General features: G+C 36.2%; 1 protein-coding gene across 1 annotated transcript in view; it reads left to right on the top strand.

Moving 5' to 3' along the window:
- Positions 1 to 20,804, top strand: part of CNTN3 (contactin 3) — a 331,370-nt gene extending 310,566 nt beyond the window's left edge. The window contains exons 21-24 of the mRNA XM_034658650.1: positions 1,143 to 1,326; positions 15,783 to 15,895; positions 16,854 to 17,022; positions 18,818 to 20,804. Coding sequence (XP_034514541.1) covers positions 1,143 to 1,326; positions 15,783 to 15,895; positions 16,854 to 17,022; positions 18,818 to 18,918 — 567 coding nt within the window. The 3' untranslated portion in view covers positions 18,919 to 20,804. The remainder of the gene's footprint in view (positions 1 to 1,142; positions 1,327 to 15,782; positions 15,896 to 16,853; positions 17,023 to 18,817) is intronic.
- The last annotated feature ends 4,527 nt before the right edge of the window (positions 20,805 to 25,331 follow it).

The following is a 25,331-nucleotide window of genomic DNA, read 5'->3' as shown; positions in this document are numbered from 1 at the left end:
TCTAAGGATCAACTGCTGTTTTCATTGTGCCCGAAAAGCTGTTGACTTAAACAATTATAGAAGTGGTCCTGTGTTCTCATATTTTGCTATCAAGAGTAGATAAATGAAAGTCAGGCAGAAAGGGCACATGTTGCAAGATATACGGGAGAGAGGATATGTATTTCTTTCTGAAAGCAAAAAATATGTACCCAGTCTGCCTTCCATATTGATGTTAAGTGTCTGGCCTCTGCTTTACATGATTAAATGGTGATATCTGGTCTCAGCATGAGAAATGGTTGTAATTTTCCAGAATCATTTGGTGGTCTTTTGCTATTGCAGTTTGCGTTGGTTTTGCTTTTACTTTCTGGATAATCCAAACTTTCTAGCAAAGCATAGCAGGACTTTATGGCATAAATTGGAGACAGGAAACAGGTATTTTTATTGGATTTTTCCTACCCTTATTTTTTTTATTAAATATTCTCATTAACCTATTTTTATACTTTATACTCCATGTGCATTTATCTTTATATAACATCTCAGATCATTTTGCACAATTCAGAATAATGAAATACAAACAAAACATGTTAGCATAACTTAAATTTAACTATGTTAACTGCTTTCCCTTTCTCTTCAGCAGCCCTGCATGCACAGGTGGGCTTCTTGACACCTGGCCATCACTGGAGGACATGCCAGTGGCCAGCTGGCTTTTTGATAGCCTTTTCTCTGACAGTTCACATTCTTCCCAGAGGAAACCTCCACCATCCAGTGGAGGTGAAGCAGAGCTGCCAGCATTCTGGGTTTGAGCTTGGACCTGGTTGGTTAGGGCCTGAGAAGGCGGAGCAGTTTGCTGTATTAGATTTGCAGATTTCACCCTCATTTTCCTTTTATAAGCTATAGTCTAGTAGTATTTAGCACTTAACTCTCTTTGACTTTCTCTGGCTTCTTTGTGTACTTGTTTATTCTCTGTCTCCTCCTGGAGTCCCTTTTTCCTGTGGCACAGAACCTAATGGAACACCTAGCACACACTAGGTCCTTAATGAACATTTGTTGGGTAAATGATGAATATAAATATAGTACCCATTTTAATGAGAATCACTTAATGTAAAGGGTGGTCAACTCTTCGTGTCAACCTTTTGCATCTTCTATGTTTTTCTGTTCACCAGGTGCGCTACTGGAATAATGGAGAAGAAGAATCATCAAGCAAAGTGAAAGTGGGGGGAAATGAGACGTCAGCCAGACTGCGGGGCTTGAAGAGTAATCTGGCATACTACACAGCTGTCCGGGCTTACAACAGCGCTGGTGCTGGGCCCTTCAGCACCACAGTGAATGCAACCACGAAGAAAACTCGTACGTAGATTTGATTTTTTGAATGGCAAGGAAGTAGCTTATGGTAGCCTTCTTTATCATTTAAAATGGACGACCCAACTCAGTAAGCCCACTGAATGTTACAATCCCATCCCAAACCCTTGTAAACTCAGAGTCATACGTATCTTTGTCTTCTTGATATCCTTGAATCTTTAGATGGAAACCCCATGTGAAAATCAATGTGTACTTTTGAAAAGCCCTAGTGTGGGGTGAGTCAAGTCTATCCATTTTTCTTTTAAAATGTGATAAACTTAGTTTACTTTCAATTTTTTTCTTAGTTCTCCAAAGCTTGAGGATTTCCGGTAAATGTGAATAAGTTAAATTTCACACCAGAAAGTCAAGAGTTATTTTCTTCTTTTTTTCTTTCCTACCTTTTTCAAAAGATGCCAATGTGTATTAAAAGATTACCATCAGAAGATGTTGGTCCACGTGAATATACTGATATTTTTAAAAATCTGACCAGCGATGTCAGTTGCCTTGAAAGCTGAGTCTTTGTTAACTATGTATTCATAGGTAAATTCACAAGCAGCAATTATAAGCTGTACATAACTTGGCTTTGAATTACATTACAGGAAAATCAGTGATTTGCAATTCCATAGTCTCCTACATATATTTCAATTAAACTGATAGCACAAGTATATTTTTAATCATTGTATTGTGTTAGTAACTTCTTGCAATGCAACCATTTGAATTGTCCTTGTCGTTGTCATCATAGCTAACAGCAATTAAGAACGTTCTATGTCCCAAGTGCTTTACATGCGTTCCCACATTTAAACTTCCTAACTACCACAGGAAGTAGCTGTCAGTATTTTTAACATTGTACAGGTAAGGAAAATGGGCATGAAGGATGAAATATTTTTAACACAATAATGCATTACTTTTATTTACAGAAAATTATTTTTCTTCTTGTTTTCAAAATTTATTCTCAGTAAAAATGTTTGCTTAACTGGCTTCATATGGGAATGAGACATTAATTTTACTTCATTTCTATAATGCATTTCTATATCCATATACAATTCCCAAATTTTTATAAGAACATACATTTGTTAGATAAAATTGCTAAGAATATCAATAATATAAAATTGAATATCATCGGCTAGCTTTGTGGATAAGTTAAATATATATATGACATAATTCTACTACTATAGATTTTAGTTAGCCAGTGTTAATTTGATCAGCGAAGTTCACGTTCATCTTTGTACTATCTATATAAAAGAGAATTTGATTATCAATTTACTAGTATAATGAGATTGCAGAGCAAAAGTTTAGCAACAAACCATTATAAATCTTCAATAGCATACATTTACAAGCAACCAGCTCATGTAATAATTCAGTATTTCCTTCACTAGTTATTAGGGGAAGCCTGACCCAACCTCTTACTCATAATGCACGGTGGGGGTTAGACCAAGGAATATGTGGGCTTGGAAATACTTAAACTGAAAATATTCTGTGTTTAGAACTTCTTGCTAAGTATGTTTGGTATTCTCAGTAACAATTCTGAATTAGTAAGATTTAAATATACATAATTATTTATATATTCAAAGCACAGCATCAATCAAAAATTCTGATTGCAAGAATATATGCAAACAAGTTTATCTGGCTCTTTCCTCTGACTTAATAATTGATGTGATTACTTGCTAGAAAATTATGATTGTAAAAGACAGTGTGACATCATCATGGAATCAGTGAAGAACTTAGCAAATTGGTAAAACATGAGGAAAGGACAAATAATAGGAATATTATGATAATGTACAATGAATGAAATAAAATTTCAATAAGAAATTTTTATGATTTAGGTATAGCAGACTAAGCAGGATAGGCATCCAAATCTACACATAATCTTAATTGTGCTAGCCTCTCTTTCAACCATATAATCAGAATATCCATGTCTCATTTAACACCAGTATTTACTGGGATTTTTGCTCCATGCTTAGGATGTGGGTAAGATGATTAAAGATAGACAGGACTCCTTTGGTCACAGAGCTGTAGTCTGTTGGGAATTCCAACAATTGAATAAAATCCCTCTGAAAGTGATACATTCCTACTTCTGCAATTTAGTTGATCTGCAGGTGTCAGTAGGGAAAAATGTCCTACATTGGGTGGGAAATTCATAGAGATCATTGAAATCCTTAATTATTCAAGATTGGATATAAAAAGCATGTGTTAAATTATCAGTATTATGTTAATAATTTTTCCTTAAAGATACCAAAATGCAAGTAAAACAGAATCCTTTAAGGCTGTTCTCATTACTGTTACTGGCAGCTCTTAATAATCATCCTAACCTTTGACGTGGATTTGGCTTCAAGTCCTATTTAAGAATTTTGGTAAGGTTTTTGTGATTATCTCTATAAAGAGAATTATCATCATGCTTCTGACAGAAGGAACTAAAATAACACCTTTGATTATTTGCTTGCTATCTGTTTTCCCCTCTGGATTGTAAATGTTATGGGGAAAGAATCCTTCTGTGTCTGGTTCATCCAGCCTTAGTGCCCAGCATGGTGCTACGAACCACTCCTTAAATACTGAGTGGGTAGCTAAATGGATGAATGAAATCTAAAGCAGGCCAGCCTGAAGGACTATTATTAATCAAATATACTTCCTCTTGACTGAACAATGTGAATTCAAAACACTTACTGTAGTCTTTTACCATCTTGTTTAAAATGTGCAAGTTTCATGGACTCATAATTGTGGAATTTAGTATGAAGCCTTTATATCAATACAGATCTTGGGTGATTATTTTTGATTAATGTAAAAAAATACAAGGATTCTCAAGTTAAATACTGTAGCTTCCATTGAACACTTAATTTTTGACATCCAAATACTTGTGTTTTTTGGAAGCATTTCTGAGTTAGACTCTAATTAGCCTCTTTAAGTAACCTAAAATGGGTCTCTGTTACTTGCAACCCAAGGAGAGCTAACTCTTAAGAACATCTTGTATCTAAAGGCACTGATCAGGAAAAACTGCAGATGGCATGTAAATGATGAAATTTGTTGGCTTCTAAAAGGAAATGTATTGAGAATTTTATGTTCAGAGATTGCGAGAAAGAATTTGTAGGGCAAATATTCTGCTTTGTAAAACTAAAAAGTCAAGTGGTAATTCTGGCTTTCAGTATGGCTGGATTTAGCACTCAACCAACATCCTCAAGATTCATCTAGTAAGATCTCAAACTGAGTATTTCTAGAACTAAATTCTTGACTGCCCCATTCACCCCATTTAAAACCTGTCCCTCCTACAACATTCCTCATCTCAGTAAATTAAATCCCAATATTTCAGTTGCTCAGGCCAAAAATCTTGGAATCACCCTCATCTCTTCTCTTTCTCTCATGCCCAGCAACTGATTCAGAATGTGACTTCTGCAAGAATCTACCACGTCTTTTGCTTCACTGCTACCACCCTGATGCAAGCTGGAACATCCCTCACGTGGATCAGGGCAATGACCCCTTCCTGTTCAGCCTCTTTCCACCCTTGTCTCCAATAGGCCACAGCGATGCTCAGAATGTCCCATTTCATCTCACTTCAGATGAATGCTAAATCCTTATAATGCTCAACAAGGCTTTATATGATCCATCCTCCAAATCCTCCTCTGACTTATTTCATACTATTTTCCTCTTAACACATTCCACTTTCACTTCAGGGCCTCTGCATTTGCTGTTCCCTCTGCCCAGAAAGCTCCTCCAGGCATCCAGTGGCTTTCTCTCTCATCTCTTTCAGACCTCTGCTCAAATACCAGCTCAGTGCCACCTGGCTGCCATGTTTTAAAGTGCATCCCTCATCTCCTGACAGTCTATCTCCTTCCTTCCTTTATTCTTGGGCAGAGCACTGACAGCTACCGCACATTCTATAACTTGTCTTCATTTATCTGACTGTTGTCTCTCCAGCCTATTTTGACTGGAAGACAAAGTCCTTTAGGGCAGAGATTTTACCCACTTTGATCAAAACTCTGTCCTCAGAGCTCTGTTTCCAGTGTTGAAGTAATAATAGTTGGTGCCCAATAACAGATGATGAACAAACAAAACTTTCCATCTCTTGGCTCTGCTCCTGATGGAATCATTCTCACCATGTTTCCTTTTCAGGGTAGAGGTATTACTATTTGCACCTTAAGGCTTGTTTCTGTCAACTAAACACCCTGGGGATAGTGGACTACTCCTTTCTGATAACTCCATTCAGAGCCAAGGATGGTTCTTCTTGGCTCATCCCAGAACCAGTTGTTATGGCCAGTTGTTAGAAAACCTTCCCTGGACTGCCTGAATCCCATGCCCAGACCTTACCCTGGAACAAGGGGATACTTTTTTTTTTCCTTCAGTGATGATTACACATGTATATCCACTTGAGAAAACAGAATAATATTAAATGGTACAATGTTTTGCACTTGAGTTTTTGCTTTTGCAAATGGAATGTTTATCCATGTAAGTTGAACTAAAATCAGTTGCCTAAATGTAAGGAAACCAATCAAGTGTGTCCTAAGGAATTATAAAGGTAATATGAGTAAAACAAACACTAAAGGAATATGAGTCAGAAGATTTCAGAAGTTTTTGATAAAATGAATATTCCTGCTTCAAATACATAATTTGGAAGTTCTGGAGTTTTTGTATGTATAATTTAATTATATAATTATATTGTCTAAGTTATGGCTTAGGAAATATTTCAATGCAAAGTTTCCCAAATTTTGTATGTGACCTGTCTTCTCAATTTTTGCCATTCCTTTGGGCCTCCTCTAATATGTACCTAACAGTTTGTCTTGAAAATTAGCTTACAGGGGCGTCTGGGTGGCTCAGTTGGTTAAGTGTCTGCCTTTGGCTCAGGTCATGATCCCAGGGTTCTGGGATTGAACCCTACATTGGGCTCCCTGCTCAGGGGGGAGCCTGCTTCTCCCTCTTCTTCTGCCTGCTGCTCCCTCTGCTTGTGCTCTCTCTCTCTCTCCCTCTGTCAAGTAAATAAATAAAATCTTTTTTAAAAATTAGCTTATAATTTTTGCTTTCATAAACTTAAAACTAAAATGGAAACCAGCCAAGTATGGAAACTGGTATCATTGCCATAAATAGATGCTAACGAAATAATAAGTTAAATAGTAATAAAATCAATAGTAATAAATACAATGAACAAATAAGCCACTCTCCATTTTCTAATACTAGCAACATGCTCTTGCCTGTTTAAACCTCTAACCCTGCTTCCTCTTTATGATGTTAGTATCAAAGAGATATTAAAAACCTAGTATCTCCAAATCCAGCTTTCTCTTCAAGCTAATAGGAAAAATAAAGGGAATTTCTATGTGACTTAATGTTATTTGTCCTCTATGTATCACATCCCAGATATGTATGTGCACTACTCATATCTTTATATGATGTACCACAAATCACAGAGACAGCTATATAATACACTGTTCACTAATGCATGTTCCTCAGATTTAGGGCTGGTTTTATTTGTTTGTTTTGTTTTGTTTTTTGTCTGTGGACTTCAACAAAATGATTTCTGATGTTGTAAGTTCTGAAACAAGACATAATATAATATTGAACTTGAACAGAATTCAGTCAGGGAGTTTTAGCTAATATAAGATCAAGTCATTCCTCTGGCCAAATGTGTAAATCTTATGAACTTTACTTTGTAGCAGCTTTGACACTTTTTTGGAAATCTTCCACTTGCCTACAAATTCTCTAGAAAATTTTAAATGTTTTGCTTATAGTTTACAAATTTTATTATTTTTATTATCCAAAGAAGGAAAGATTTTGGTCAAGGAAATTTCCAGTCACTTAAAGAAAGATCTCCCTCCCCAACATTCCAAGGTGGACCCCAGGAAAAGTCTTTTCTGAGTTTCAGATGATTTAAGAAGATTTTTTTGTTGTATAGTTGCACATTGAGTGAATTTCCTATTATAAGTCATTTGTTTATTTGTAATAATTTTAATGGTTCTGAGACAACTATGTCTCATTATTTGGGAGAAAGTATCTTTTGGTGACCTGATCCCTTCATAATGTCACATGTTTAAGCAGTTTAATGACAAATGCTGATGTTCAACTTAACTGAACTCCAACTACAAAGTACAGTTTCTACCTACCAGTGAGACCAACCACTTACCACTAAATCACTTCATTATCATCAAGGATTCAAGAAAAAAATTAAGAAAACTGTTGAGTCTTGCATAATTAATCACAGCAAGCATATGTTCTTAAAATTCCACATTTTGAAAGTAAATTACCATCACCACTATGGAAATATCACTCACTATTGAAAATTCTAAGTGTGCCTGGGTGGCTCAGTCGGTTAAGCATCTGCCTTTGGCTCAGGTCATGATCCCAAGGTCCTGGATCGATTCCCACATCGGGCTCCCTGCTCAGTTGGGAGCCTGCTTCTCCCTCTCCCTCTGCCATTCCCCCTGCTTGTGCTCTCTGGCTCTCTCTATCTCTCTGTCAAATAAATAAATGAAGTCTTTNACATCGGGCTCCCTGCTCAGTTGGGAGCCTGCTTCTCCCTCTCCCTCTGCCATTCCCCCTGCTTGTGCTCTCGGGCTCTCTCTATCTCTCTGTCAAATAAATAAATAAAGTCTTTAANATAAATAAATGAAGTCTTTAAAAAAAAAAAGAAAATTCTAGACAGTAATATTCTTAACAGCCTCTACTTTTATTATATAAAGGAAAATTTCTTCATTGTTGAAAATTTGGGAAAAAAGAAAATTGTAGGGAAAAAAATAAAAATCACCCATAATTCTATCACTCAGAAGTACTGTCATTAATGTTGGACTTTCTTTTCAGACTTATGTTCTATAAATTTTTGTCTTATACAGTGAAAGTACACTATATATTTAGATACCTATACATCATAGCTATTTCCATTGTCACAAATAGTTTTTCATAAATATGTTAGTGTGTGTATATTATTACATTGTGATAATGTACCACAATTTAACCATTTTCCTATTGGTAGACATGCCTTATATTCCTAGCTTCATGCAGTCAACAACCTTGTATTTATCACTTGCTTGTAGGCAAGAGGTTGAAGACAAAGTAAAATCTATAAAGCTGACATTGAGGAGTCTATTAATCAAATACACAGAGGATATCATAATGGGTGCTTAAAGAACAATAATAAAAGCCTTCAACATAATACTATTTTTGTTACAACATTTGAAATTATTGAAATAATTTTGCAGCCTGCCAATTAGTATTGCACTATGTAGTGATATGCTTCCTTTCTACTACAATTAAATTAGTTTTGTCATATTTTTCCTACGTTAGCATATACTATCAACAGTAGAAATGGAGCTGAAAAATCTATACAGTGTGAAAGTTGAGATGTAATTTACCAAAAATTTAAAAATGTAGACTATGTATTAGACCGAGTTCTAATAAAGTGTAGAACTCGGTCTGAATATTCTGAATTGGGCTTCCACATAGGATAGAATCTGGAAAGTGAAATTGGAAGTCCTAACAGATAAGCTATATTAATGTACAGTATCCCATGTCTCCCTGCCTTTACAAAAATGTATAGTGTTGCATCAAAGCTATTTAGAATACTGGTGAATAGCTGTACCAGTCAGATTAGGCTAATCCAGGCCACGGTATCCAACCGCCAAACCTTAGTGGCTTCAAACTACAAGTGTTTATTTCTCACTCATCCTACATGTCCACCACAAGTAACATTCAGATCTGATCCATGCCGTGTTCACTCCAGGACCCAGACTGAAGGAGCAGGCACTCACTGGGCTGTGCTGATCTATGGCAGAGCAAAAAAAGAAGGGCTGACCAGATTCTTCTGTGGCTTTGGAAGCAGCCACTGGGGAATGACCCATTTCGCTTTTGCTTACATTCCATTGGTCGAAAGGAGTCACATGACAAAGCCTGATGTCTGTGGGATGCCAGCAAGAAGCAGAAGTATGTCTTCCTATAGGCATGGGAACTGCAAATCCCATGGCCAAGCTGAATGTCAGTGAGAGAGAAATATAATCTTCCCACAAGGAGTAAAGGGCAGAGGACTTGCAAAGATCTTAAAAAACAATGCAATCTACCTCAAAATACTTAAAACAATAATGCAATCAACCCTACCAGCCAATAATAGGATCATCAACGAGATGTTTCCAGAGGATCTAAGAATACAGCTCAGGTTGCTGAGAGACCTCTAGAGATCCCTGAACTACCTGCTTCCAATGTCTGCACCCTTCCTCCCTCCCATCCTTCCCTCAGCATCCACCACCTCAAGCCTTTAGAGAAATAACAAGTTTAAACAGTTACATTGTACAGATTTATTCCATCAAGATGTATTACTTACCTAGATATGTCAATAAGATGTCCTTAAAATATATAAAACTTCCCCAAACTAGTACTTATTTTAAAAGAGAAATGTCCAGTCAGATACCTTCCATGGCCAGGCAGGTGTCAATGGGCAGGGATGGATGGCTGGGGTGTCTTTTCTTAGGTCCAGCCGTTCTCTCTGTCCATCAGAGAAGGCCCATTCTCTCCCATGTGATATTGCCGAGCAATCAGCAATCAGGACATGTGCCTTGTAAATGGTCACAGTGCTTCCAGGCCTTGGTCTGATGTATATGAGGTAGATTTTTTCTGTTCTGTTACAAGACAACTCCTGGCAGACAAGTGTAGGCAGCCTGTTTCTAGAGATTGTGGAAGCAAAGGGTTCCCACTTGAGGTTTGACCCTGGGAAGATAGAAAAGAAGGACATTTAAGGCTCAATACAAGGTAAGTGAATGTTTGGTGAGGATGGAAACCACAAATGGGAATGAAGATGCTAAAGGGAAGATTGGATCATGCAATGAGCCAACTCAGCCTGTTCCTAATTTGCCCAGTATTTTGCCATCTCCAGTCACTCTGTTTTACATGATTTTAGCCATAGACTCAAGCAACCTGTATTATCATTTTCCTAATACATTTCTTTAATTTGATAAGATACATTTATTTTAAAAAGCAACTATACCTTTAGTAGAAACAGAAAATCACTAATACTCTTTATTGTAAAGTAGTAGCTATAAGATTTTTTTATAAAATGAAAACAAAGCAATTATTTGAATAGAAAAGTTTAAAAGTTAAACAGTACAATGAAATGCAAAGAAAAATAAACCTAACTGATTTTTTTTAAAAATGCATACCTGAAAATAAGTTTTGCAATGAGCTAATCAGGGTCTTTGTGACTGTTACTAGTAGAGTGATATTATTTTCTTGATCACTTGGTTTAAGATGAATTATTTGCGTTAAATATTCCCTTAGGTCAGAGTTAGTTTGAATTGTGACTGTGTATTTTGGGATGCTTACCAGACATCTGTGTGCAGCTGGAAACATCTGAGTTATTTTTGTTTGCATAATAGCCTTTGTTCTGTATCATTATTTGGAACATAATTTTTAACGATCTGAGTGTTGTGTGTAGAGTAGATCACCACAGATGTATCAATATTGGCTTCATCCAAAAGAATTATATCTGTGAATCAAGAATTGGATGTGACAGGTTTTTTTTTAACCTAACTTGAAAATATGTACATATTCCCAATTAAAAATGTTATCCTCCTAAAATCATCCATAGTGGTAGAAATATTGATCTTTGGGAACCACTGACAAGGCCTATGGTTAGAAGTCAGAGAACATGTCTGTCTCTTTGCTTAATGTGCTAAGAAGGATCCCTAAGACATAAGAAATTGTTATTAAATATGTAGTCAAAGGGAATTCCAGGTAGAGACATTGTTCCCCAAGGTCTGTGTCATCAGCTAGAGTTAGCTTTGCTTTTTATTGCCAGCAGCCATATGATGTCAGTCATCATGACTTGATTGAGTTTACACAAATTTCATGTCTGTTGCATCCTTCCAACTCCACTGCAATCATCATCATGTGAACAGAACTTTATTCTCTCTTCCATGAAGTGCTACCAGATTTTCCCAACAGAACGCCCACCAAGAGTCTCCTCCTTTTCCCTCTGCTCCCACAAAGATCTATGAAACCACAAAACTGATAGTATCACTTTTCTACCCTTCACTTATTTATTGCCTTCCTAATTGCCTAAAAAAAAATTCCTTTTCTAGTTCCTTTGGTCTCCTGAACCCTCAGCATCTGCTCCTACTTGCTGCTTCAACTGCATCTGCTCTCTCCCTTCTCCTCCCCACTACCTTGTAACCAGTCTGAACTTCTGCGCTCCCTGCTGTACCTTGTTGTTTCCTGCCTTTGTGCCTTGGCATATGTTTATCCTTGTGCTGGATACCTTTCCCTCTCTCACTTCTATATATAAAAATCATAATTTGCCTTTTTTTTTCTTTTCTCTTTTTTTTTCCCGTGTGGTAGTTGTATTTATTTTTTCAGGAAACTCATACTGTTTTTCACAGTGGCTGCACCAATTTTCCATTCCCACCAACAGTGCACTAGGACCCCTCATCTGCACACCCTTGACCACACCTGGTGTATGTCCCTGGGACGATTGCCATTCCAACAGTTTTGAGGTAATAGCTGATTGTGGTTTTGACTTATGTTTCCCTGATGATGATTAGTGATGTTGAACAACTTTTTCTGTGTCTGTTGGCCACCTGTATACCACCTTTGGAAAGTATCTATTTACATATTCTCCCCATTTTTTTTTCAGATAGCCTCTTAATTTATTTATTTTTATTTTTTATTATGTTATGTTAGTCATCATACAGTACATCATAATTTGCCTTTCAAAATCTATTCCAGATGTTGTCACCTCCTTATTCATTTTTTTCTTAACCCTTACACATAGATGTTTCTTGAATAAGTCATTTAATCAATATACCAGTTTTTTCAAAGTTTTTTCTTATTCTGTTCTTTCTTTGTGTTATGTTCCTTATCATCTTAGCCTCAGTACAATTGAACATATTCAATCTCAAGACTCAAAGTTGATTATCAATGAGTGTTCACTCTCCCAGTTTTGTCTTTGAAAATGTATAACATTTGTTGGGATGTCTTGGAGAACTTTCCACCATGTAGCTAGACAGTTCGTTTTGATTTTGATATGCTGCATTTGAAAAGTGTGGCCAGCCAAACAAATCTTGTCCTGCTGCCACCATGGTGAATTATTTCACTAATACTCTGAATCTTTACCCCATTCAGAATATTCATTGCATGAATCATTCCTTAAGAGCGCAAAGGAAATGGGTCAAACTTATTTCTTGATAACACTGTAAAAGTGTTTCCTTAATCCTTGACTTTGTGCTTTTTACATTAAAACATTAGTCATGTACAAAATCTAATTTGATATCTACCCTTGGTAAGGCATTGGGCTAGTGAATAAAATCGACCATATCAACTTCTCTGTGTCAGAGACCTTACTGGACATTGTGTCTGCTTGCAAAGATCTTACAGGTTAATGGGAAAACTAGGTATTAATAAAAATAAAATCACAAGGAAATGTAAAATGTACTTTTGATGAAGATTATGAAGAAAGGTCTGGTATCTGAAAAGAGCCCCCACTTCAGTCTGAGAAATCAGGAAAAGCATTCCTGTGACAGTGGAAGTTGAGTATATTTTGTGACATTCTTGATTAGTATTCATTTTCACATAATTTACAGATCTGTGATCAGTTGTTCAGGAGTTAAAAAAGGCCTCAGGTACTCAGCACAGTATAGTATGGGTGGCATAGACTTTGGAATTAGAGCTGGCTTGAATCCATTTAATACCTCTAATCAGTTGTGTAGCTTAGCAAGTTCTTGCTTTTAATTTTTAATTGTAGTAAAAATACGCATAACATAAATGTTCCATCTTGCCCATTTTTATATGTACAGTTCAGTAGCATTAAGATTGGTTGTTGTGTAACTGTTTCTAGAAGTCTTTCATCTTATAAAACTGAAACTCTGTATCCATTAAACAACAACCCCCATTCCTAACCCCCAGCCCCTGGCAAGCACCACTCCCCTTTCTGTCTTTATAAATATGACACCTCTAGTTACCTCATATAATTGGAATCATACAGAATTTGTTTTTTCTTGACCAGCTTATTTCACTTTGCATAATACCCTCTAAGTTCATCCATGTTGTAGCATGTGTCAGCAAATTTCCTTCCTATGTAAGGCTGAATAATACTTCATCTTATGTATGTACCACATTTTGATTTTCCTTTCATCGGTTGACAGACAATTAAGGTCCTCCCACCTTTTGGCTACTGTGAATAATGCTGCTATGAACATGAGTGTACAATTTTTTTAAGTCTCTGGGTCCATATTACCCATGTATAGAAATGGACATTATTATAATGCAATGAGAATTAAGCAAATTATATTATATTAAAGCACATTTTACCATGCCCATATGGTGTTTAATAAGCATTTAGTTACTAACAATAATAAGATTTTGAACATGGAAGGAAGGTTTATTTGGTGTAGAATTTTCCAGATGATGTTATTCTTATCAGTGATGGTAAGAGAGATGATTCGAGGGTGGTTCACAAATGCTTTTTTTTTTTTAGCTTAATACTGCTTCACTGATAGAGTACCATAAGGACGTAGCTAGCATATCAAGCCCGTGCTTGTGTGAGTGTTAGTGGTTGGGATGAAGCTAAGGTAGATGTTTATGTTTGTTTGTTTTTAAAGATTTTATTTATTTATTCGACAGAGATAGAGACAGCCAGCGAGAGAGGGAACACAAGCAGGGGGAGTGAGAGGAAGAAGCAGGCTCATAGCGGAGGAGCCTGATGTGGTGCTCGATCCCATAACGCCAGGATCACACCCTGAGCCGAAGGCAGACGCTTAACTGCTGTGCCACCCAGGCGCCCCTATGTTAGTTTGTTTTTAAATCGAGTCTTCTTTTTAAAGACAGCAAACATTATGAAAGTGGTACATGATTATCTGAGGCTCAGGAGACACTGATATGATTCAGAATAAGAGTAATCAGACCCAGAACAAGCCTTGATTTTTTTCTTCCTTTCCCTTTTCCTGTTTTTATCTTTCTGTTTATTCAAAAAGTATTCGATTGAGGCTGCATTCATTCAACTCATCTATTTTTGGACTGATCCAAGACAAGCCTCAGTGTTATACTTGCAGTCATCTCATCTATGAGACTAGTGTTGGAAGAGATGATTCAGCCACCATTACTCAGGTTTCCCGTAACCTCCCAAGCACGCATCTTTCGGTAGAGCAGACCATGCTGCCTTTGCTCCCGGAGCCGCATCTGGCCGACCCTGTCCTGTTGCAGTACTGTCAGGACGCAGGAAATCACAGACCTTGGAAAAAATGTTCTAACGCTTGTGCCTTCATGTCATTTGGACTGAGTCACCAGAACATGGTCATCAGTATTTCAGCCCTAAAGCAACTGCCCTTGTATACGTTTTTGTTATCAAAGCAGTGCAGCTTGCACTCTCCGAGCTGACCTCAAGTCGTTGCTAATGCCAGACCGCACCATTTCAAAGGCAGCATAGAATAGTGTGAAAGAGCAGACCCGAAGCCAAAGAATCTGCAGAGAAGACAGTCTTGTTTGGTGTCATTAGTCACATAAATGTATCTGAGACCTCTTCCCATCTGTAAGTTCAGCCGTCTTTCCCTCGTGGCATGAGTCAATGATGTTTAGAAATTTTTCTGCAGAGCCAATATTTTATATCATTTTCCCATTACAAATTCAGTTAACCAGATCACATTCTGCGGCTAAATCCACAAGTACAACATATTTCAGCACTGCTTTGGGCAATTGTGATGCTGTGGCCGAATGGATAATATTGTGTTTGTTTTGTGCTTGACAGGAAACTGAGTTTTAATGTCCTGTCTGCGCTGCCGCTGAACTCCCTTCCCCCAGCATGAGTATGCGGTCTAGTGTTCGTGAGAGGGAACTAAGCTATGAATCCAAGTCTTTAAACCTCAGAGAATTTCATTCATTATCGAATGGAATTCTCATTAATGTTTTAGGGTTTTGCCTTATTTTTCTCAAAAATTGATTTAAAACTTGGAAAACCAAGAGTGAAATATAGGCTTTCTGCTGCATTTTTTTATGCGATTAGCTGTTACTTCATGGGAATTATTATAAGTAACCCTTATCTTTGATTGCCTCCCATTTTGCCTATCTCATCACACAACGCTGGCTTAAAAATCAGCCACACTTCATTTTGTGCGTCTTTAATCTGCTCAGTGGGCAATTTCTCTCAGCCTCTGTCTGGATGTGTCAAAGTGGGTCACACTGCCTGCCTTTCTTGGTACATCAACAAGCGGCCCTCTAGTGGTGGATAAAGGAATTTCCTTATCTCCACTATCAACGTGTTTCCAGAAAACCCACGGCCACAAGTGAGAAGTGTCCTCAAAGATGTGATGAATATGATAAAAGGAATTCTCACAATTTAACTGAAAAACCTTTTTAAAAGGAAATTTAGCTACTCCTAATTTTGTTTTCTGATTCTGCTGCATATTACCGAAGAGATTTTGTCCTTTTATAAGCCTCCGAGGACCATCATTTATCCGTTCTATGTAAAATATCACTCATGTTCAAATCTGATTCATTTTCTCATTTTGCATTTCAAGCTCCCAGTCAGCCACCAGGAAATGTCGTTTGGAACGCTACAGACACTAAAGTGTTACTTAATTGGGAACAAGTTAAAGCAATGGAGAACGAATCAGAAGTAACGGGATATAAAGTAAGATATTTGCAATGCTTTCTTTCCCTGTTCCTGGCAAGGGACAGGTTTGAATGATTTTTCTAGCTGTGATAATATGGTTGCCGTAATCTGATTTTGACATAGAGATATCAAACTTTTATAAAAAGGGTATTTTCCCCCAAAAGTGTCTGATTTCTTTTTTTTAATGATTTTTTTATTATATTATGTTAGTCACCATACAGTACATCCCCGATTCCGATGCAAAGTTCGACGCTTCATTAGTTGCGTATAACACCCAGTGCACCATGCAGTACGTGCCCTCCTTACCACCCATCACCAGTCTGTCCCATTCCCCACCCCCCTCCCCTCTGAAGCCCTCAGTTTGTTTCTCATAGTCCATAGTCTCTCATGTTTCATTCCCCCTTCTGATTACCCCCCCTTTCTTTATCCCTTTCTTCCCCTACTGATCATCCTAGTTCTTATGTTCCATAGATGAGAGAAATCATATGATAATTGTCTTTCTCTGCTTGACTTATTTCACTTAATTATAAATTTAAGGGAAGTAATTCTGGTCATGCAATGATTTTGAACAAAAAGTTTATAAATTGTTCATGATGTCAATTACTTTGTTACTTCCAATGCTCACCATATACTTAAAAAACAACTGAAATTATTGGCTCTAATCTGTTGGTCTGACTTTTGAGATCAGTGCAGTAGGGGCTTGTCCCCTCTCTCCAACCTCACAAATGCCCAAGCCCCTGAACTCTTCCATAGAAGAAGTTCACTCCTCCTCCCCTCCTTGATTTTGAGGACTTGATGATTCTAATGTGGGCTGACCCCCAGTCTAAGACCTATGAAAGAGCTATGAATTACACTTACATTCTGGTGAAGATAACAAGACAAGCAATATAAATGAGGTAACATCGCAATAATCAGTTCTGTGAAAAAAAGTAGGAGTAGACAACAAGAAATAAATGTATTTGTTCATGCATTTCAGGTGTTCTATAGGACTAGCAGCCAAAATAATGTACAAGTGCTGAACACAAACAAAACGTCTGCAGAACTTTTGCTGCCCATTAAAGAGGACTACATTATTGAAGTTAAGGCCACCACGGATGGAGGGGATGGAACCAGTAGCGAACAGATCAGGATTCCAAGAATAACCAGTAAGTCGGTCCAAGTCAACATTTACCTTATTGATAACGTCAGCATTATGAGCCCCCAAGATTGAGTCAGTCAATGTCTTCTGTCCATTTTCTCGCCATGACCTCCTCCATATGAATGGTAAGAAGGTTTTAGAATATGAGAGATGATGGTAAGAGAAGTTTTCATGAGTGATACAAAATATGAAGAAAGATAATAAGAAATAGAAAAGACATTGAAAAATATTTAGCAAAACTTTATTAATTTGATTTTTTTTCCTCCTTATGAGCTATGCCTAAATTTGCCTTTGGATTGCCCATAAAGAACAGAATTTCTTAAGCATTTCTCAAGGGCAATGTTGAACTATTTTTAAGATCTTTGTTTGCCTCCTAGAAATTATACATGAATCTTATCAATTCTTTAAAAAGTGGAAAATTTAACATTGTTAAGGTCATAAACTGCTTGGCCAAACCAAGAAGGCACTTCTAAAAAAAATTCTTCGTTTCTGATTTTGAAGGAGGTTCACGCTAACTTTTCCTTTCAAAATCCAAATTAAACCTATTTTACGATAGAAATTACACTTTTAGAGTTAAGGGAAACAGACTCGCGTTCATATTTTATCAGTGACAATGGTAGAAGAAATTTCATTTATTCTTTCAAATCTCAACTCTGGAGTTTAGGGACCTCAGTTTAAGTAGAGTAGAAGCCGTCTTGTCTTCTATTCTGTAGTTCTCAGTGACATAAATAACCTTGTTCCCTGTTTACTTTCGTGGGGCTTGACCTGGTCTGTAATCTTGGGCATAAGATTAAAAGCTCTCTCTTTAATCTTAGAAAACAAAATGACTGACATCATTAGGAAGTAAGGAGAAGGAGGGATATGGAAACCTGGAAGAACTTTATCTTAATGTGAAATCATTAAGACTGCCATACTTAGACTAAAACTAACAAATAACTAAACTATAACAAGAAAATGGGAAGCGTTTACCTTAGAACTGAATTTCACAGCATAAAAATCTATTAAAACCATTTCAGACTATAGGCATTTTAAAAACTGTATGCACTTCAACGGAGCAAAACTAGAAATTTAAGCTTGTTATGATTATTATATAGGTTTTAAAGTAATTAAGATATGTTCTCTTACTCCTAGAATAGTGCAGGATGTAGAGTTCACCTTCTAATATGGCCAGAGTGTAACTGTTACAAGGAGTAGTTTCTATGCTTTTGTGGGAACAGACATGATTTTTGCATTTTAGGCTTGCTGAGTCAAGAGTAGCCTTTTCACCTGACATGTGCCGTCCGCTGAGCTTGCAAGGACTAGAGCAGACAAGGCCCTCTCTCAGAAAATGGAGCTTTTATTGATTGTCTTTTTTTTTTTTTAAAGATGATGTTTTATATTGTGCCTAATAATTTATCTAGAAATGCATAAAATAGAAACAAACACAGATTTTCCCAAACTCTTATCCAAGGAAGCTTTCTTTAATTAAACCATTGAATTATCTCAAAATGTCTGTAATAGAGTGTAATTGTTTTCAAAATGATTAAGTTGTTTTTGCAAGTTCAATTAAAGTTAAATAATATTAGATGAACAAAGCGTAGATTCGGTTTTAAAAAAAATACTTAAGTACATCAGCTTTTTTAGAGAGATTCTTGGCAAGTAATATATGCTACATTGATAAATACAATGAGGGCTGATAATAACTTGTGGTTTTAGGTTAGGTTCATGGTATGATTTGAGTTTGATAGGAGAGGCACTGCCTTTGCCCTGATTATTTCTATGGGTCCGACCCTTCTTAACGAGCTGTTTCTCATCTTTGACAGATATGGACGCCCGAGGTTCTGCTTTAGCCATCTCAAGTGTCCCCGCTGTGTCAAGTTATATACCTGTAGTATTGTTCTTTAGTGTAAATGCCTTGTGGTGATATTAACTTTTTTTTTATTATTTGCTAGAACTTTAATTGGTTACAGAAAAAGTGCTTTCATGAAATGCAGTGATTATGCATGTTTTTTTTCAACTCTGTGTTTTTAACTTTCTATAGGTAAAATATGAATATAATAAAAAAAAAACCAGTAAATCCTTTTAGGGGAATCTGAAATAATGCCTTAATATTTACTTGATAAACCAAAGGAATTTACGTATTACCTACGTTAGACTTTTGATAAAGATCTTCGTAAACTATGATTTTAAGCACTGCCTATGGATAGACTCACATGCTCTCATGTGTATACAAACACATGCACACACACACACACACGCATGCACATACATGTTTGTTTCTTTGTTTTTTAATGTAGAAAAACTCATTTAATCCAAACGTTATTTTCCCATTATAACAGCATTGCCTGGAAGACTTAATCAGTATTATCCTGATATGCTCATTTGAAATACTCAAAGGTGAAAATACATTTTTAAAATTACCCTGATTGGGAGAGGTGCATATGATTCAAAAGAATGTTGGAAAATGCTACACCAGAGGTTAGAACAGTGCTGTTTTGTTTAGGTATGACAAAGTTGTGAGATTCTTTACAAGATTTACCTTGCTCTCTCTAGTTCTCAATTTTTCATCTGTGAAATGTGGAGATAATACCTAGCATACCTGCCCCTGCCCCATGCATTGTTTGTTAAAAGATAAAGAAGGGAATATGAAAGTGTTTTGCTATCCTTAACATGCTGAATCTGTGCAAAATTTTAGTAAAAATTTACTTAACCATATAAAAGTCATAAGGACCAGCTACTTTTTTTAAAGTTTGCATTCTATTATGGGTAATGCTTTCTTTTTTTCAATGATATTATAAAATTGAAATGATCCCATTTTATTCTTTCTCACGTATTAAAAAAATTAAAAAGTAATTGTTTCCTTCACACCTAAGAACGAGCTTTCAGGTTTTATTAAAACACAGTAGAGAAAATAAGGAATGACCTGAATCTCAACTCAACTATTAAACAAAATTCACACAATTCTTCATTTCCAATTTCTGATTCCATTAAAGGACCCTCTCTTTTTTGGATGGTGGAGCTGGTTTTTAATGAAATCCAACCATCTATCAGAGTGAGTCTGGCAGGCTCTTTAGTTCCTGAGTTAAATTTGTAATAGAACCATGGCAATGCTGCTGACTTTGATATGTATGACTCAGTCTTTCAATATGTGATTTTCAAAAGATTATTGAAGACATGACTTCATAGCAATATGTAAAGAATATATGAAAATCGACAGATTGAGTGTTAGACATTGCAAAATCAATTTTTTACCTCTTTCCTACCAATTTCACATTTTTCAGGAACTTGTTCTTCTTTACAAAGATATCAGAATTTGAAACCAACAGTTTAAATATCAAAAAAGCATAAAAATTAGCAAAATTCTGATACCATCATGAAATGTTACTTTACGTTGAAAGATTACATTTGAGATAAAGTCATTATACACAAAGGAGAAAAATATTTATAACTTTCTCTTCAAGGTCTGTATATACTGTATATATCTAGAAAAAATCTGAATGACTAGTAGATTTCATATGGCCATTGTTATTTCCAGTCAAAAAGTGGGGAAACACTTTCTCCAATACCTGTATTTTATGCTACATGTAATGGAGTTGCACCTTTTTATTATTTAGTAATTCTGATAATATGTTCCTATACTTTCCATTTTCAAGATGACTACTCTATTGTTTCCTGGCATTTAGAGCAATATATCTCCATGAGATACGTACTTTGTTTCATATTGAAAAGTATAAAATTTATCTTTAAATTCTGTGTGTGTATCCTATGGTTATCTGTATGTATTATTTTCTATTATTTGAATAAAATTTATAGCAATCAAATCTCCATGCATGAATCATTGTGGTATGGTCAAAAAGAATATTTTAAGGGGGGAAATGGGAGGGCACCATAATAGTTATGCTGATGCTACCATTTCTTATGTTTTTCAGCCAAATTTTAATCTTTCCATCTTTTAAGAGGATATTTTTTAAGTAATTTTTATACCCTACTGACTTAGTAAAAACAGCAGTTTAAAACAGTCTCTTTTATATTAAAGGTATTTCAGGTATGGGGAGAGAGGGAAGGGGAAACAGAAAATTCACTTTACATAATTATGATATCTAGTTTCTAATGACTTTACTTGGTTGATGGTGTCTATACCCACATTTTTGACAAGCATTTTCTTAAGATTAGTATCAACTCATCAAGTCCTTTATACTGTCTCCCTGGTACCGGTGTTTGAGACTTTCTAAACCATCCTTGTCATGTAATGTATTCTAAATATTTCAAAAAATATACTAGAAAAGAGTTCATAATTAGTAGAGTTTTAAATACTATTGTTGATGTAAGGAAAATTCATGCTAAAGTAATACTTCAATTGTTTTCTTACATGAAAACTCCAAGATACATTTAGAGGCAAGAAAATCAAGTAGGGAAAGTATGTGTAGGACTGGTGCCAGGGGTGTGTGTGTGTGCGCGCGCGCATCTGTGTGTAGGGAGGAGTGATTTTAAATTTATGACAGTTGTACTAGGTATATTAGTGTACCTTAATGAAGGGAAAGACTCAGGGAATATGCAGAAACAGATTATGCCATTAAAACCAGTGCCCGTGTCCTCTTCTGAAGCCAAGGCTGTTGGACATAGCAGAATCAGGTCATATTGCCTTGGTCTGAATTACACCCTCATTAATTAGGGCCATGTGACGTTGCTCACATTCAGTAACTTCCGTATGCCTCAGTTTCCCTATCTGCAGAATGGGACCATGGTAGTATTACTCTTACAGAGATGTCAGATCTTCAGTGACTACTGTACCCTCTATGCTGAATTTCATCTTTTGTGAATTGAGCTTATTGGTGTGCTCACTTCAAAGGCTGGGAGTGTGTGAGTGCTTAGAACCACGCTCTTATCATTAGTCTTCTCATCGGTAGGTAAATATGTGACACTGGAAGACAAAAGTAAACATTTGAAGGTAGCTTGCTTTTCGTATGTTTAGAGCTCTCCTTTGATCTCATTCTACTGAGAATAAAGTTACGTGATACCAGTAATTCCTAGAAGAGAGGGTAAAATGATTCTGTATCAGACTTTTTATAGGAATATAATATTAATAATGTCAGATAACATCTTCACTGTCTTTATGCCAGACTCTGAGCCACTTTACTATTGCTAAATTAATCATCACAGTTAGGTACCAATATCAAGCCCATTTTACAGTTAAGGAAGACAAGGCTCAACCAGATTAAGTACACTATACAAGGCCATTCTAGCAAGGGCAAGTAAAATAGGATTCTAACCCAGGCAAACTGCAAACCTTGAGCTCTAAGGCATGTTTAGATCCTTCTCGAAATCAGATCCATCAAACTTAGAGATTTTGAATAAGAATTTGTAGTACCAACTTGCAATGTACTTTGTTCTGCTTCTATTATTGGTCATAATTCAAATCAGGGAATGGCAAAGCTGAGAAGCTTTCCTTTGAAATTGTAAATTTTGATATTCTCTATGGAAGGCTATCCAAGATAAGACTGACCAAGCTTCAGAATTCTTTAAGTAAAAATTATAAAAATATTTGTCTGTTTGAAAAATATTTTCTAGGCTTTGGGTTTAATTTTCACCATACATTTTCTTTACTTTTTTTGAAGGTGGTTTGTGTTGATTTTCAATAATTTTACTATTTTCAATGAAAATGTAACAGTATAATTCAATAAAATAAAGAAAATGCAAAATGAGTAGGATTTACTAGTTCTTTTTTTTCCAATTAAAATCCCCCTGCTGTTTCATATTCATATAATGCCATCTTTTTTTTTAATTTAAAATTAATCTTAATTGGGTTTTTTTTTCTGAAGCATTGTACCCTTTTTAAAAATGAAAAATGTACAGATAATCATTATAAGTTGGATACACTTCAGTAAATATTGGAGGTAAAACCAATCCACAGTAGCAATTACAAAATTATCAATTAGTAAATTGTACCATTCTTTTGAAAGGAATGATATAAACAGATTGGAATATAGCTTATTTAAATCATTAGGTTTTTCTGCTTTTGTTTTTATTTGAATGCTGTGCTTTAATTTAGCACGTCTTGCTTTATATGTAGGTGATAATTACCTCTTGAACTTGCACATGGAATAAATGCACTGACACAGAATTAAATATGTAGGAAAGGGTGCTTCTGTTATTTGATGGTCATCATTCCTATTCTTTACTCTTATTTTGTCCACTGAAATTAGCTTGGAGCCTGATGAGTCCACCTTGATCATTAGTACTGTGTGGAAGAGAAAGAATTAGAAACTGTATAATTGGATGTTTCTGGGAAAACTCGGGGAAGAAAAAAAAGATAAGAATGGCAAATTAGCAGATTTATTTTGGCATCAGACAGTAGAATGTGACAAACCCAAAACCCAAAGCTAATCTGAAATGTATAGCTAGACTGGCTAATGAGGATGTGAAATGTCCATTCAATTTGATTGTTGTAGTGGTTTTTCCAAAATGCCCATATGAGACTGGCTGCCCTTCCAAGGCTATATGTCATGATCACACATCAGAATGCTCATTGGGATCATAAACTCTGGCAGAGTGAGTGCCCTCATTGTACATGGCTCATCTTTATCTGTTCAGTACATATTTGTTGAATTAAGTCAGTGAATTTTTCACCATCTCATCTGACCCTTTCCTGTTTTGTTTGCCTAATTTTTCTTCCTGTGCTGCCGCTGGAGATAATAGATACAATAATTAGGAGAAGAAGAGGTATTATAAAATCCTATTTGAAGTAGNGACCCTTTCCTGTTTTGTTTGCCTAATTTTTCTTCCTGTGCTGCCGCTGGAGATAATAGATACAATAATTAGAAGAAGAGGTATTATAAAATCCTATTTGAAGTAATTATAAGCAGTAGATCATCTGTATTGGGCAAGTCGACCACACTGGAAAGAAGGCAGTATAACCTCATTGTTAAGAGCATTTGTTCCCAGTCATAGATCTGAGTTGGAATCCTACCCATGTTTTAAATAACTGCGTGGCCTTGGAGAAGAAATTAATCCCCTCTACGACAGTGTTTCACTGAAAGAGCACCAATGGAAAGACCTGCCTTGGAGGAGTGTCCTGGCAGATGGCATGATGTAATCACAGAAAGCCTTTATCACAGTTTGGTTCATGGACCTTCAGTAACAGACTTTACTAGGTTCATCATATTACTGTTATTATTGCATTTTAAATGCTGAATTCTTCTTCAATGATTGCTTGCCAGATACATATAATAATACAATCTTCCTCAAAGTTTGGATCGTGAATTCATCGATAGTTTCAGACACTGGTCTTGAGATAAGAGATCTAAGATTCCTCTTCTCAGGGAGCTTATATGTAAGTAATAAAGCAAGGGAAGGGATAGAGAGCAATTTGAGGATAAGAAAGCTGTTTTAGAATATATTCTCAAGTAATTGCCAGAACTAAGACAATGTTGATAGAGTCCATAGCACAATACCGGGCACATGTAAGGAGCCTAGTCCTGCTGGCTGCAATCTGTATTCTCTCAAAGCAGACCCAAATGGCAAATACCTCAGAATGTTGCCATAAGTCAACACCAGTGGTAATATATAGAGAATGTTATTCAGAAAGATGGTTAAATCTCAGACTAAAAGCTTTATTGTTCTTGCCTTTAAGTAAACAGGCCTGTTGGTGACCTCATATATGTTCCTCATGGATCACAGTAATTAAGTTTAAACCAGAGTCACTTTACCGGGTAGGGCTGGTCTAGCATGCAGAGAAGGTTCTGGAAATTAGTCTGGAATGGCTGAGAAATTTTTAGAGAGTCTTGGCAGAAAGAAATATATTAGATACAAGGGAATCATGTGAAGAGTATCCAAGAAAAGCCCATTTTGAGAACATTACTAGTTTTGTGTTCTTACCTACATCAGGTTACCTCCAGCTGCCAGGACCACTCACTACGCATGAGTAACAGACTGTCCTGTGGGGTTTGGAAGCACCAAAACAGACGTCTTTGACTACTGCTACCACAAAAAGTAAAACTTTCTTCTCCCTTCAGAAATTAAATGTTTGCCTCTATGCAAGACCCTTCCTGACTAGGCCTTTCTGTAGGGGGGGAAGAAAAGCCACTCTCTACTTCTGTTTCCCCACTTCTGTATGAGAAATACAGAATTTTTTTTTTAATTCCTAATTGCCTCATGCCATAGCTCAAGAGATTCATTTCAAAGTAATGAGATAATCCTGAAGAGAGAGAACAGTAGATGTTGGTCAAGATTTGAATGTAAAGGAATGACAAAAGGGAGAAGAAACGATGGGTATATTTTCCAAGGTAATAACAATGAAAACATCTCACTTATTTTCACGGAAGTTCACCTTTCAATGAA

The sequence above is a fragment of the Ailuropoda melanoleuca genome, chromosome 4 (assembly GCF_002007445.2).
Source record: "Ailuropoda melanoleuca isolate Jingjing chromosome 4, ASM200744v2, whole genome shotgun sequence".
Classification (NCBI taxonomy): Eukaryota; Metazoa; Chordata; class Mammalia; order Carnivora; family Ursidae; genus Ailuropoda; species Ailuropoda melanoleuca.
The sequence above is the reverse complement of the archived record's forward strand: the minus strand, read 5'-3'. Positions and strand labels throughout refer to the sequence as shown.